Here is a 15100-nt window from a genome sequence, read left to right as displayed (position 1 = left end):
AGATTTATTTACATACTTTGTACTGTAAATACAGCTATTCTGGCTAGTGTTAAGAACTATAGCATAAAGCAAATAAAAAAAAAAAAAAGGATATTAAATATTTTAATGTGCTTTCTAATTGTGGCTGTAGTTGTAGTCCACAAGCAAACATATGTTGCATCCCTATGTGTAGATAAAATTAATCATGTATCCTTTTATCTCCCTGAATGACATTTTAACACTATCATATTAATAGGATTATTAATGCATGTTGTGTTATAAATGTTCCTGGAGTTTACATGTTCATTAATATTTGAATAATTAGATGCAAATTATATAGATAAAAAGTAGTATCATTAAATAGCAATTTGCTTCTGTGCTGCTTACTAGCATATAGTAACTGTGTACACTCCATGTATTATAGGTTCCTATGCATTTATTAGAAAGTATTTTATCTGTGGTTTGCCTCTGATAAGTTATTATTCTTTTTTTCTACACTTTAAAAAAAAATCATTTCATAGCAGCATTTTCTTTGCTTTTATTCAAGTGTTCCAGAGGGACTGAAAACTAAACTAACCAGAAACAAACTAAATTTGGTTGCATGATGATACAAATGCATGTGAATAGATCTTTAGATTGTATTAACTTGTTCGTGAGAGTTTATACTGCAACATTGTGTGTCATTTTATCTTTCCACTGACAAATTATTTTTTCATGAGTTAGATAGCATATGGGCCATAAAGAACTGATTATTTTATTTTGACCAGCAAATTAGTTTGAGCTACAAAGAATTTTTTGCATCCTTACTTTAACAGAAGTCGGTTGCCAAAGCTTTCAGTTATCTGATGTAGTTTATTAATGTTACAACAGCTGCTAGAATTTATTGCTACAATGCTAAACAAATTAGCTTCAGTAATGAGGAGGAACAGAAATGTATAAAACTGAAGAAGAAGGACAGCTGTTCACTGTAAATGCACAGGCGATTTACTCGGTAATTTTCAAGGTGGAATGTGATGTGCAATTTTTTATTACCTTCTTCTTTTTTCCCAGTTTTGAACATACTTTGTAATGTAGGCATTTATATACATTTTAAGTAGGTGGTTTTAAATGGAGTAGCCTTAATGCATTGTACAAAAAATACTAGTGTTGTAGCCTTCACTAGTGTTGATGCCTTCAGCTTGGGCTGTTTTCATAGTGGAAATTTTTTGTTTATGTTCAGATTCATAGATGTTATCTGTTGAAAAGTCGGATATTTATGGATTAATATCTTTGATCTGCTACCACAGCGGGCTCTGCAGCAGGAGGGGTGTTTCTTTTTTATATTTTTTTAATTGTATTTTAATACCATTTTAACATGGTCTCCATCTAATTCCCATCTTCCACAATGCCTACAGGACTCCTCTAGCTGATAATGGGTAGGCAGGTGCGGAGCTAAAATCGTGGTCATATTACCTGCTCATATTACCTTGTTCATCCTCCCTGCAACCTGTCTTCTTGCTCTGTCCACCTGTTGCTTTCTGGCATTAATTGAGCCCCTCATCCCACAAAAGCATGTTCACATACTTACCTTCTTTATCCTGCATCGTTTTGGTGAAGGTAATGGGCCTAATCACTATGTTCCTTTTTAGACTTAAGCTTAAATCTTTGTAGGCTTCTCCCAAGCTTGACAAATCTTAAGCTTAGGGAGTGCCTTTTGCTAAAGGACTGAATACAACAGGGCCTGAGTGAGCCCTTGCTGTCACCCTCACTGCTGTTGAAGCAAGGTGAAGGCACCACTGGAAGCCCATGGAAGCCTGGGTGGGACTGGGTCATCTTCTGCAGTTGTTGCAGTTAGTCCCAGATTTCAGTACCTGTACTTTACCTGGAGGTACTCCTGCCTTTCAGGGTTGTGAAGGAGAGCAGCGAACAATTACTTATAATCAACAACTGTTGATAATTTCAGTCAGAAAGGGCAAAATTGTCCTGGCAACATTTAGCACAGGAGTTTTACTTTTTTTATTGTCAAACACGCTGGAGTTCAACTAGAGCTGAAGAAGCCAATGGTGTAGAGTGATCCTTGCTGCAGCTACAGTCAAGCCTCCCCTTTCCTGAGTCTGATCACAGGAAACCTACCCAATGGCCAGTTGCAAGATCCTTTAATTGAAACTGACATTTTAGAGCATATACAGTATGAATTCAGGTCAGGATGTAGAACTGAATTGCTGTATTAAATAAGTCAGATGATCTTCTTTGATCTGTGAGTAATGGTCAGTTAAATTTTCTTGTCTTTTTGGTACTCTGTGTCATATATGACACTGTCCACTGAATACAGTCATCTCTCCCGAGAGACGAAGATGGATCCAGAAGACACAGAAGTGAGTTGAATCCTTCTTAATGGGCACATACTGAAAATTGTAACGAAAAGCTGCAGTACAGCAGTAGTTTTTCTCCTTTTCTGAAGGACATCTACAAGGATCAGCATTTCTTCTGATTATGTATGACATGCATGGGCTGGACTGGTCATACAGTATGAGTTGTGCTGTCAGACACTGCAGCTAATACAGGGATCTACCATTATACCTGGCTCATATACCTATAGCTATATATGCTTCAGGCCAACAGTGAAGAAAAGTTGGCTGAAAGTGTACCTGAGCAAGAGTAAAAGTGGCACTGGTGAATGAGTGGCTACGCTTGGAAGACCTTGTGTCTACCATGTTGTCTTTAATAGTTCAGGTTACAACCTAGGAACTTTCTCTGGATGGTTGATAAACTAATTTGTCATGTAGCTGAATCCATATGCAATGCTTTAAATGTTGCCCAACTATTCCATCAGACCATGATATGAGTCAGGTATTCATTCATTATTAAATGGGCAGGACTTTTATGAAGACTTTGGTGCTTAAAAACCAATTAGTACAAAGCTCATATCAAGTCAGGGTATTGTGGATATACCAGATGTCTCTTCTTTTTTTCCACTAAATGACATTTCCTCAACTTTTTGAATATAGTTCAAAACCACAGTCTTTGTTTTTTAAGTCTTTTTAACTATGGGATGAAGAATGCAGCTGATATGTACACTCCTCCAAGACACAGAGGATGGTAAAGCTTGTGGTATTGTAGACATTTCTTCCTCAAGGCTGACCCAGTACTTGGGAATGAATTCTTAGTGGAGCTAAGGAACCAGAGATTGTTAACCAAAAGTAAGACACTTTTTTGTGAGCTGATCTCTTAACCTTAGCACACAACAATACAGAAGACAGACAAAAAGAACACAGGGAGAGAAAAAGGACTTCTCTGCTAAACCAGAATATTTTACATATATGTGTTTCACCATCTGTGGTGAGGGTGAGTATTTGACAGATGTGTGATCATGTTTACTGCACTTGAGTATCAATATGCTTCTGGGTAGAAACCAGGATACTGAAGATCAGAAAGGAGGAGATGACCAACAAGGCCTTTTGTTTACATTTCCACTAAGTGAGAGGTAGAAAAGCTGTGACAAGTGTTCTTTGGTCTTAAGAGGGAAAGGCAAATTATTTTCTGATGAGGCAAAAGAGGGAAGTTGTCCGTTTTTACTGGGGAGGTCGGTATGTAAGCTTTTGGGTGAGCTCAGGGAAAACTGGGTCCCAAGTAGGCACCAGCATTTTCAGAACAGAGAGGCACCTTGCAGCAGAGATACTTGCTTGTGGTAGAGAAGTCAGCATTACAAGTAGAAATATGCTGTATTATTGCTTATACAAGATGGTTTCCTCATGAAAAGAAAACAGCATGTTTTATTATGCTTTATGGCACGGTACTATATGCCTTTAACAAAATAGCTTGAAGTATTTGCATGATGTATTTGCAACATGGCCAAGTTAGCAAAGCCATAGGAGCATTAACTTTTGAACTTCCTGACTTTCACTGTGTTAAATTTCAGCTTCAAAGTTTACTTTTTTTTTTTTTTTTCTTTGCATTTGTTGGCCCTGGTTAGTTTTGAGAAGCAGGAGGAAAAGAAAATACATTCAGGTTTTCTGAGGTGGCACTGAATCGTATGCATATGATGGGAGATGACTTGCTATTCCTTTTAATATTAAATCATCACTCCAAAACAGTTTTGGTACACCTAGTTTGTTTATGATTTTTCTGTCAAGCTAGGGAATCACAAGAATAAATCTAGAAATCTTTGCACAGCGTGGCTCTTTTCCTGTGTCTCAGTACGTTTTTCTCCTGAAAGGAGATCAATGGTATGTGGGAATGCTGAGATTTGAAAAGAAAACACTTAAAACTAATAAAAATAGTGTGATTACAACAAATCTGGGAAATATCATGGGGCCAAAACTACTGTGAAAACAGGAAGTGTTTTTCCATGTCTAGATGAAGAACAGTATCTTCTAGCTGATTTCCAGTTTGGAGGTACCAGGGAGGCACCAAGGATATACTTGCAGATTCAGCTGCAGTGACACATGCTGCTATTTGAAAAGGCAAAAAAAGGCCACAGGTTTGTCTTTAGTGCTTTTTAAATAGAAAGAGAGGGAGTGAAAGAGGGAAACAAACTGTGTGAGAGAGAACAAGATATTTACAGTGCTAGTGCTTTAGCATTTCTTCCCGTATCTGACTAGGACAATAAAAGAGCAGCTCCCAGCTCCAGACTGGTGGAGCTTCCCTGTATTTGCAGCTGCTGAATGGGGAACTGGCTCCTTTTCTTTCTTTTTTCCTTTCTGGGAAGGGAGCCAGCCTGATGGCCCATCCTCCAAGCTGGGCAGGGGAAAGTGTTCTGTGAGCTCCGAGGTATTAGGTAACTGCAGGCTGAAACAAAAAGTGCTATTGTGGTGTGGCATTTGCCCTGCCTGCCCCACCAGTTCAGGGAAGGCATATTTCCTTCTTTCATCTAACACAAACAAGCAAAAAGGAAAAAAAGAATGCAATTTTTTTCCCACAGTGCAGGTATAAATGCATTTCAAAATGTAGAAGATAGTACTTTACAGGTTGCAATTACTTAAATTATTACTTGACTGTCACACCCTCTGATATTTTTTAAAAGTGCACTTGTGCCAAAAGCAATTTAAAATGTGTTTTTAAAATATTTGCAGGTATAAAAGACTTGAAAGAAGCTCTGAACTTAGTGAACCCATTAATCAGGTTGTAAAAACAAACACATAGGAAATCCTTCCACTAGTAAGAAATTACCAAGGAAGGAAAGTTTTGACCCCTGTGAATGAGAAAATCAAGGAGTTAAGTTTGTCTCAGATTTTATCAATTTATGTTCTAAATACATCTTAATGTATTTATTTACATCCTTCTGTAAAACTTTTTTAGTAGAATCACAGTTTTATATTGGATACATCTTTCTGATTTACGTAGCTTGTTTCAATGCTAAGACTGTGCAGTGTTCCTGATCGAAAAAGACATGTACCTGTATTGATTAAATACCTATTTACTTTACTTTCTATGTACTGTGCACACTAGCAAGGGCTCTGGAGTGTTGCTACTTGCCATCCCAGCCTGGTGAAATAAGACCTAGGGGACAGCACAGCTTTGCAGCCTCTTGGGCTGTCTGTGGTTCTGTTTGGTTCCCCTCAAAGGTTCATTCCCACTGCTCCCTGCAGAGGTTTATGTGGAAAATACAAAACATTGTGGCAGTGATGAAGAGTGTCATCTCAAAAAGTGGAAGCATTTAGCAAATTAGTATATGCTTTGTAAGTGATAGCCCCTTCTTAAAATGATTAGAGCAAATGACCGGTTTGGAGAAGCTGAGGTAAAGCTTTCGAACATTTAGCAGGAGCCATTTCTCTTCATTGCTGTAGTCAGTGTCACAGATAAAGAGGATTTAATGGAAGATATAGATGAAACGTGTGTGGGGTCGGTGGGCACTCCGTCAGGGTCTGGCAGTGCTGTTCCATTTCCTTAAGGTTTTCCCCACTACTTATCTATCCTCTTCAGCAGTCAGTGGAGAGTAGCAACTGTAATTCACAATTCGTCTTGGCATAATTCCTCTCTGTCTGAAATAGATGACTACTCTAGGACAGCTGAAGTACATCTGTATCTTTCTGTTAGATGTAAAGGAAGCTTGCAGTGACAAGCCGAGATAGATTTAAAGCCTAAACCACAGGTATTTGATACTAGATTTATCCCCTCTGGTTTATTTTAATTGCAAGTTAGATGTACACCACATAGCGTTGCAGACCAGAGTTACTATTCTAATAGTCTAGGGAGAGGTGGGGGAGACAGGAGCGTAGCAACGAGACATTTCATCATGAACATGTCTGTCTTAGGAAAGGTTTGCATGGAAAATAGAAAGAAGCGATGGTGGAACAGCAGTGGCTTCCCCTGTTCCCATCCCTTCCCCTCAGCCCTGCGCTGTGCGAAACATTTGAAACTTCCACCCAATATCCATAGTGTTCTTATTCCTCACACCTCTTAAAGACATGGAAAAGTATCTGTTGTCTTCAAATATGAAGTCTTATCCACTGTGCTACATAGAATACAAAGGTCAACTTCATCAGATTGCTTCCATACTCAAGCGTTTTAAGTAATTTGCACTTTGATTAAAAAAAAAAAAATAATCAGCATATTCAAAACTTGATCTGTTTTTATTAGAGTTGTTAATTTTAGTTGACAGCATAACAATTTCATTACTAAGAAAATGGAAGAGGCTATTGAATAGCTAAACCTAGTTTAGGAGATGAGCTGAAAACTACTGAGGAGTAGCTCATATACCCTTTAATTTTAAAAAATATTACTTTAATAGTGAATTAAATTCACCCTGTAATGAAGTTGTTTCCTGTAGCATGATTTTCCTCATTCTTCCGTTGTAACTGGACCTAGTTTTAGATCTGCTGAGATATGATAAATCCACCTCAGGCTACAGTTTGTTACTAAATCCCACCACTGTATTTTTAAGCTAGCCTTTGCCCTGTTTTTGTAGGTCAAGATAATGTCATTAGTTGTTTTATGTTAGTGATGAAGGGTGTCATGGTAGCAAAGGAAATCTTTGTTATGCTAGGCATTGCACAGACTGTGCTATGTCTCTGTGCTAAGGATTTTGTTGTCGAGGTGGTTATAAAACTATATGTAAACAGTGTCAAAGTCAGTATCTAAAAATATTTGAAGGAGAAGATACTTTCTTTGCTTCTCATTCCCATAGCAGTGTCACAAACAACTTGAGCCATATTCGTCTCACATGGTTCCATAAAACTGTTCCTCTGAATGCCTCATCCTCTCTTAGAGCCATTCCACAGGCATGGTCCCTTTCCCTGCACAATGAGTAGAAGCTGATGAGCTTTCACCAGGGTAATTTCCTGTGGAGAAGCATCCAGACAGTAGAAGTGTGCTTGCTCTGCCCGCACTCCAGACCCATCAGAAATGCCATCAGCACAGGCTTAGCAAACACGCACGTGTGCTTTGAGATATCTGGGTCTGCAAAAAGTACTTTCCCTCTTCATTCTTCTCTTCTTCATGTTAGAGCTTCCATAGTTCCACCATGCAGAGCTGCTTCCTCCAGACCCAAAGGCTACTCAATCCTATTGCACACCTGCCAATTTGGGAGGGATGCTCAAGGCCATGTTTGATGCAGTAGATGAGGGAGCTCAGCAGATTCATTGCCAGAATAATTTGCTGCTGATGTTGCAAGATTTTTCAGCTGTACTTATTGTGTTAGAAGGTATTTATCACCTCTGTTGCATTATGAGTTTAATACCATGAGCGTATGTGCGAGAACAGCTCATAGAGCAGGAGCAGTTCATAGTTTAACATCTAGAGTAGCGAGGTCCAATAAAACCATGTTAAAAGGATGTTAATGTTGCAAAGAAAAACATCAGAAGCAAGGAAATGCCAGAATTAATATGGCCTGTGGAAGTTCAGTCTCTTATGCATTATGGTGCAGCTCTTATTACATGTCATGCTAGGCTTTCCAGGAGATAGCTGCTTTTTTGAGTGCATGTGTAGTTAGATTTTTCTTGTTATGTTCCTCAGCCTATATTTGTTAAACATGAAGCATCCAAACTCCATACTTAGTATAAAATTGTTCACAGTGTAAATATTTCTCATATACATGAAATTAAGAACTTTAGAGTTTAATAAATGCATTTCTCTTTTACAGTATCTGATACTTATACAGTATTCGTATTTGAAATCTGCCAAACTAGGGCAGATATGAAGGTAGAAATTGCACTGATGTTTTTTTTTCTGCAATTTGAGTCAAATTAGACTGTTATTTTTCTGGATAGACATAACATTTATACACTATCTTTTAAGTTGAAGGTATAGTTTCCCAGCTTGGACTATTAATTAGGCCTGCAGTGCAGCTGGTGTAACAGAACTAGCCTGTTATTCTGGGCAGACTGGTGTCTAAAGACTTTACTAGTGAGTTTCATGGGTATTTGATGAATTCTCAGGCTTGTGTTCATGGCTAGTCCCAAATCTAATTAGTGGAAAGGAGAGCAAACTGTGGTATGTTGTCCCGTCCCAGGCAGCCCCCATACTTTTCCACTGTCCACATCGCTATATCTGCCACGTTTTTTTCACCTGGCTTCTGTCTTCCTCTAATTTTGCCCCCTGCAGATCTCATACTCCTTTAACCTCCCAGTTTCCATTTCCTCTCCCTGTTCCTGTTTTTCGCCTGTTCTGAGGGGAATTGGAGTCTACAGGGTTTTTCTGTTTCAGGATGCTGCCTGGGTACCTGCAGGGTGGGAGATGGGACTGGTAGAGCAAAGAGGGACAGTTTCTCTAGGTCAGGTGCTTTCCTGATGCCACGAGGGCTCCTGGCACTCAGGGGGAACAATCCTGAGTCTTACTTAGTGCCAGCACCGTTGAGATGGAGAGTATTCGATGCAGACAGGGTCTTCAAAAATTCAGGAGCCAGACTACCACAGGAGTCCACTAATGATGTGAAAACAGGGCTTTTTGGAACCTTAGAAACTGAAAGGAATTTGGGCACCACTTCACATAGGAACGGTGCACCTTGGACTCTCCCTCTTACCACTTTTGGGATTCTGCCTGCAAACTTGCAGGCACTAAAGCTGCTCAGCAGCATGGTGGCGTGACTTTTAAAATATGAACACAACGGCATGTTTTCTCAACAATTCGGATTTAAGGATTTTTAACTGAAAGGTTTCAAACACTTTGTGGTAAGCAGCCAGTATAGGACATTTCAACGCAGCTTGGCAAAATTCAAAAACAAGCGAAACTAGTATCTTACTATTCTTGTGAAAGATTCTCAACATGCATATAACTAAAATTATGAGAAAACCTGTGTAAACAGAGAGAAAAAAAAAAAGGAAAACAGAAGAGTAAAGAAAAATGTTCTTTTTATAGCATTTAACACATGAGAATGTAAGTAAATGTGGTGTTAGTGAAAGTTAATTATTTTGAAAACAGTCAGCAAGGCAGATTAAAAGGAAAAACAGTGTAGCTGAAGAAAAGGGAAATAATATTTAGTCTTTGATCAAAAGTTTTCACAGTGATTTTCTGTTCACCTTCAAGGGTGGCATAATTTTATGAATAACAAAATGTGTTTTGCTACTTGAGTAGCCCTAAAGAGCAACAGTGTTCATTCCATATGACCACTTGAAAGACAATCACATGCCTGTTTCTCTTTTAAGAAATAGCATTTTTATTTATTAAATCTTTTCTCTTGGAGATGGACCCTTAAGATACACAATGAAGTTTACCTGTAGCCTTGGAGGAAAAGATGAGTCCATACTGTGTGCATATGCTGCACATTTTCTCAGAAAATGGTCATAGACTATCTGTGTCATTTATATATCAAGCTGAAAACCTGAAATATTCTTATTTTTAAAAATATTTTGTTTTGATTACAATATTATTGAATACATAATACCTTTCTTTTTTCCTCAAGTTTGTTCCATCTCAGAAAGGGTGAGTCTTTTTGATACAATCGGTCTGTGGTTTTTCTGCTACTTCCTTTTAAGGTATTCCAAAATTTGCCTTTTTTTGTTGTTGTCCATTTTGTTTTTATATTCACCACACAGAGCATAATCTTACAGTCATTTAATTCAGTTACTTGGTAATGTTGGTCAAAGCAAGATGCAGTAGTAGTGTGAGCAGGGGTAGGACAACTCATCTGTGAGTACCCAGATATTACTTAACTGGGAAAAAAAGTGCTTCTCATCCTTGCTCCGGAAAACCGGGGTTCTAAATATATTGTATATGTTAAAAGTGCTTGGATAGCATTAGTGTATGTTTGAATTATCTTTGGGCTTCTGTGGTAACTGACCACCAAAGGATCTGCCATCACTTTGCAAAATCAGGAAGTTAGGATGTGCTGGGTGATTGTCAGACTCTCCAGCAACTGGTTGAAGTCACTGATTGAACTTTCCTGACCTGGGGAGTAAGATCTGAGCTCCACTGCAAATGTGACAGACAGTGCTACTGGTGGCAATGACATGAATAGCAAAGGAATTGGAAAGGAATGTATAAATGCCAGTATATTTAAACAGCAAGGAGACAGCAAAAATAGCCTGGAAGGGAGTATATGCTAAAGGGACAAAGAAAAGGGAACTTTACTAGGTTTTAATTAATTTTAATTATGCTATGTTATTGTATTTTATAATTTCTAATTATATTTTATAGTTCTAAATATATTTTTAATTATTTTAAATTATATTTTCTATGTAAAATTAAAATATAATTTTCCCAACCAAGTCCCTCAGTAACACAGTTGAAACAATCTGCTACTGAAAGTACACACTTCCTGTGCTTCAGGGAAGGACTGTTTCAATTTCAGCGTCATTGAATGATTTTGAAATTATTTCTTGAACAGTTGCCTGTGATGTTGACACTTAGTACATTAATTTGAATAAATATTTATGTTGCTTGTGTATTCGTGCACATTGCAGGCCTTTTTCTTGGTACTCAAAGAATCATAGAATTATAGGATCACAGAATGTCCTGAGTTGGAATGGGCCCACAAGGATCCTTGAGTCCAACTCCTGTCCCTGCATGGGATAACCCCACGGACACCATGTGTCTGAGGGCATTGTTCAGTCTCTTCTTGAACACTGTCAGGTTTGGGGCCGTGACACCTTCCTGGGGAGCCTGTTCCAGTGCTCCACCACCTTCTGGGTGAAGAACGTTTTCCTAATGTCCAACCTAAACCTCCCTGGCATATCTTCTTGCCATTCCCTTGGGTTCTGTCATTGATCGCCAAAGAGAAGAGTTCAGCACCTGCCCTTCCTCCTCCCCTTGTGAGGAAGCTGTAGATTGTGATGAGGTCTCCTCTTAGTCTCCTCTTCTCCAGGCTGAACAAACCAAATTACTTTAGCTGCTCGTCATATGGCTTCCTCTCCAAACCCTTCACCAACTTTGTAGCCTTCCTCTGGACTACTTGGTTATGTGCTTATATTTCAAGTATTTTACTGTATTTCAGATCTAATGTTACTTTAATAACAATTTTGTGAACATAGTACTGTAGCAAAGATGTTTGCACATGAATATTTATGAGACACTGCCTGTGAGCTGTGGGTTTACATGAGCCTTCACTGTCTCTCATCCTAAGATGCTGCACCATCACATGTCCGTGATAGACTTTGTCTATGAAATCCATGGAGTAGCACATTAGGAACAGTGAGGAAACAATCCAAGAGGAGGAAGATGAGTGTTGATGAAACTGAATAATTGGATAGGTTGAAAAAAGTTTTGTAGTGAAAAAACAAGCAAAACATAATATTGAGAAGATCCTTTGTGTTTGCTACTTTTTTAGTGTTTCAGATAACACTTGTTAAAATAATTAAGATGGTTTTAAGTTACTGTCATGGAGAAATTTTCATTATTGCTACTTAAAACTGATTTCTATGAATAACCATGTATGCAGCCATCTTGTTTTTTTCAGTATCTAGAACACAAATGAAGACTAAAAATTACCAGATATAGAACCAGGCTTGTACTCAGACATCTATGAGTGATGTTGCATGGCATGCAGTTGAGGTATTTAAGGGAAATACATAACATTGGCCTAATATTTTTTCTGTTGGAGTTGGTGAGTATTTTGCCAATCACTTCAATAGAAGTAAGTCAGAGCCACATTTTTTTTCCCTGAAATGCTTTTAAAGTAGCAAAGAAGTATAGAAGAATCTCTTGGTGCAAGATATTCCCCAAAACTCTCATTGAATACTTGCTGATTGTAATGAGAATGTTCTTTGTATTATGTCAGTCTCATCAAGTGCCGATGATGTTTCTAGGTGGCTTTAAAAATGGAGTTCTGAAACCTCCCACACAGCCCTGGATTCTGCATTAACACACAAGTGAGCAAAATGTTTCTTTCTCTGCTGAAAGTACAAGAAATTTAGATTACCAGGAGGTACAATTAAATTTTTGCAGGAAATCCTGAAGATCCCAAGGAGACACCTAGGCTGCAAGAGAACAGTTTTCTATTTTTATTTGAAAGTCATGGATTTTTTTTGCCTTTAATTAGCTAACAGCAATGTTTTGCAGAGATTAATATGGAAGTTGAAACACCTTTTATGTGGTTGTGTATTGCAAATATGTGTGGAAATGGTGTGTGTGTTCTTCGATGCATTAGGAAAACAGAGTTAACATACAGTTAGCAGATTCACAAAATGAAAGTTAACTTATGAATTATTTAGCTAACACTGCGCTTTGCCCCAGAATCTGGTGTTTATTATTGCGAGCTTTAGCAGGAAACAGAAGCAGTATCAATTGGGGAAACAGTTTTAAACCGAGCTGAGAACACTATGGCTTTCTCGTTTCCAAGTGGGGAACCGGGCTCTTTGGTTTCTTTGTTCCTAGTTAGACTACTCCCAAGCTATTTTAGCCAAACATTTTACATGCTAATGGAGCCTGGGGAAGTGCAGTTGGCAGCTGTTCATGGGATAATAATGAAACACACTGTTTAGTACTGCATACTGCTGCTGTAAAATGCGGGAAGTTTTATAGAGATCACGGTGAGCTGAGCTTGGATCCACTTTAAGCACTGTAAAGTGGGTGAACTGTGAGCAAGGAAGTTGTGTTTCAAGTGAGAGTAACTGGTGCTCCTTTGCTTTTGCAGGTAAAGAAACCGTGTACAGAGTCAGATGGTTCAGAGCCACAGAACCCCAGGTACGGTATTGGAGGAACACGCCGACTGACCGCAGGGTGGTGTTGGGGCACGAGGCACCGCCGCGCTGCACACACACATAGCGTCAGTGTGCGACAGTCCTGTTTTGCAAAGTACAAATGGTTGGGTCAGTTTTCCTGGTTTTCACTCTGGAAGGGTTTTTTTTTTTCCCCTTTTCCCAGGTAAAGATGCAAGCTAGCATTTAGGTTGTGGAGTTCAGATGCTGCCATAATGCTGAATTGTCATCCACAGTTTAAAAAAAGAATAATCCTATTAAATAGTGTAGGGAAATCTATGTCATCAACTCTCACTTCATTTATTGGTCTTCTGCATACTTGTGTGTTGATGTTTACTGACAATACAGTCTATTCTCAGTATGGGCAGTTCAGTCTTTATTTGGGAAAGCTCACCTTTATTAAAACGTCTTTGGTTTTACTTATGAAAAACATGCCACTGTGTTCCTACATTGGAAAGAGGCTGTACATTTTTTTAAAAAAAAGCTTTTTCAAACACAATCTTTGCTAATTTCATGAACATGGAAAAATGGATTTCACTTCCATATTTTGCACATGTATGTACTTGTACATACAATTTTGAGCAGGCGAAGTAGTAATTGTTTTAGATATATCATTAAGCATGCACCTTCCTGTTGATTGACAAGCTGTTGAGCTACAGTAGATGATTTTATTCAGTTTTTGGTAGCTTACCATGCTTTTTTTTTCTGTCTTTGTCTTGCTTCTGTTTAGAAGACCAGTTTCAGTTTCACAAAAATTCAAAAGCTTTAGTTGTGAGGAGAGAGCCACAAAACAAACCTGACATCACACTAATGTTGTGATTAAAACTCAGAAAACTGAAGTAATTAAAATCTCATCCTTAACTATGTCTCTGTACCACTGTTGCAGTAGGATCCTCTGGGGGTCACCTGTAATAACCAAGGCCCATATGATATCTGTGACTTCAGCTGTGCATCATCGGAATTTCTTTGATTAGCTCATGTCACTTATTAATACAATAGATCCTTTCATTTAATTTGATAAGAACAGATTCTATGTAAGGGAATACAAAATGCAATGTCCAAATACGCTTTCAGTGAAGTCAGTAGCAGTTTTGCCCTGGACTTCATTGGAGTCATGTTTTCCTCTTCAGTCCTTGTTTAATAACTTCTAAATGAAAAATATATCTGCTGTGCTGCTGCTTTAGATTAAAATTTATTATAAAGGTCAAACTTTTTCCAAGTACTTTGATGGCATGGAGAATGCCAACTTAGCAAAACAATTGTGCATGTGCATATTTTGAAGTGTCCTGCTTGTCCAAATGAGACTGTTATATCTCAAGTCTTTAAAAATTATGGAGTCCATAGTCTGATGTAGTTTCATCAGACAATGATGTTGCAACAAACCTGAGGATGTGGAATAAGATGCACTGTCATTACCTCTGCACATCAGGAAATTTCTTATGAGCTGTAGTTAAATTCCAAGTTAAAACCAAATCTGAAGAATAGGGTACTTTTCTCTCCCAGGTGCAAAAAGGAACCCATGTTACGAATAGTCAATCTGGACGCTAAATCTGGTAGTTTCATTTTTTTAAGGTGCATTTTCAGTCTAAAATACTTTTCAAGCACCGTGGCCTCAGTTTGTGGAATTATCAGATACAGTTGAGATTAGTGTTCCTGGCCTGAGCATTTGCAATGCTACATATACATCCTGAAGCTGGATTTTTAGGTCAGATCTCGACTTGCGATGTGACTCTGGTCTTGCTGGGAAATCTCTGACAGACCTTTGGCTGGAGCGGTGCTAGCAGGCACCATGAGGCACATAGAGCTTTAAAGCCTGGAGCAAGGTAACTCTTCTCTAAACAAGACTTAAGTGAAAACATTGCACATAAAATGAAACATCAGCATAAAAATGAATGCTGGAGACACACAGCCTTACAGAATAGCTCCTGGCTTGGGACCTAAGGCCAATATCATTCATTTATTTAGCTAGCTTTATAGTCTGTTGGTTTTGGATTTGAAACTATTACAATAAATGCAGATGGAAAGTGTTTTTACAGTAGGGAAGTAATTAAATTGGGTGTGGGAACTTTGTC

The 15100-nt window shown here is 38.4% G+C and overlaps 1 protein-coding gene across 20 annotated transcripts in view; it reads left to right on the top strand.

Moving 5' to 3' along the window:
* The window catches only part of EYA4 (EYA transcriptional coactivator and phosphatase 4), a 157079-nt gene that overhangs the window by 67165 nt on the left and 74814 nt on the right, over positions 1–15100 (top strand). For 19 of the 20 annotated variants that reach the window (XR_014183803.1, XM_082049882.1, XM_082049874.1 and 16 more), the window contains one exon: positions 12965–13014. Coding sequence is in view for 17 of the 20 variants with exons in the window: in XM_082049882.1 (XP_081906008.1) it covers positions 12965–13014 (50 nt within the window). In the remaining 3 variants the exon portion in view is untranslated. Of the gene's footprint in view, positions 1–12137; positions 12201–12964; positions 13015–15100 lie in introns of all 20 variants that reach the window. The other variant, XM_082049875.1, reaches the window with a different exon arrangement.

The sequence above is a fragment of the Streptopelia decaocto genome, assembly GCF_964273445.1.
Source record: "Streptopelia decaocto genome assembly, chromosome: 3".
NCBI classification, from domain to species: domain Eukaryota; kingdom Metazoa; phylum Chordata; class Aves; order Columbiformes; family Columbidae; genus Streptopelia; species Streptopelia decaocto.
The sequence above is the reverse complement of the archived record's forward strand: the minus strand, read 5'-3'. Positions and strand labels throughout refer to the sequence as shown.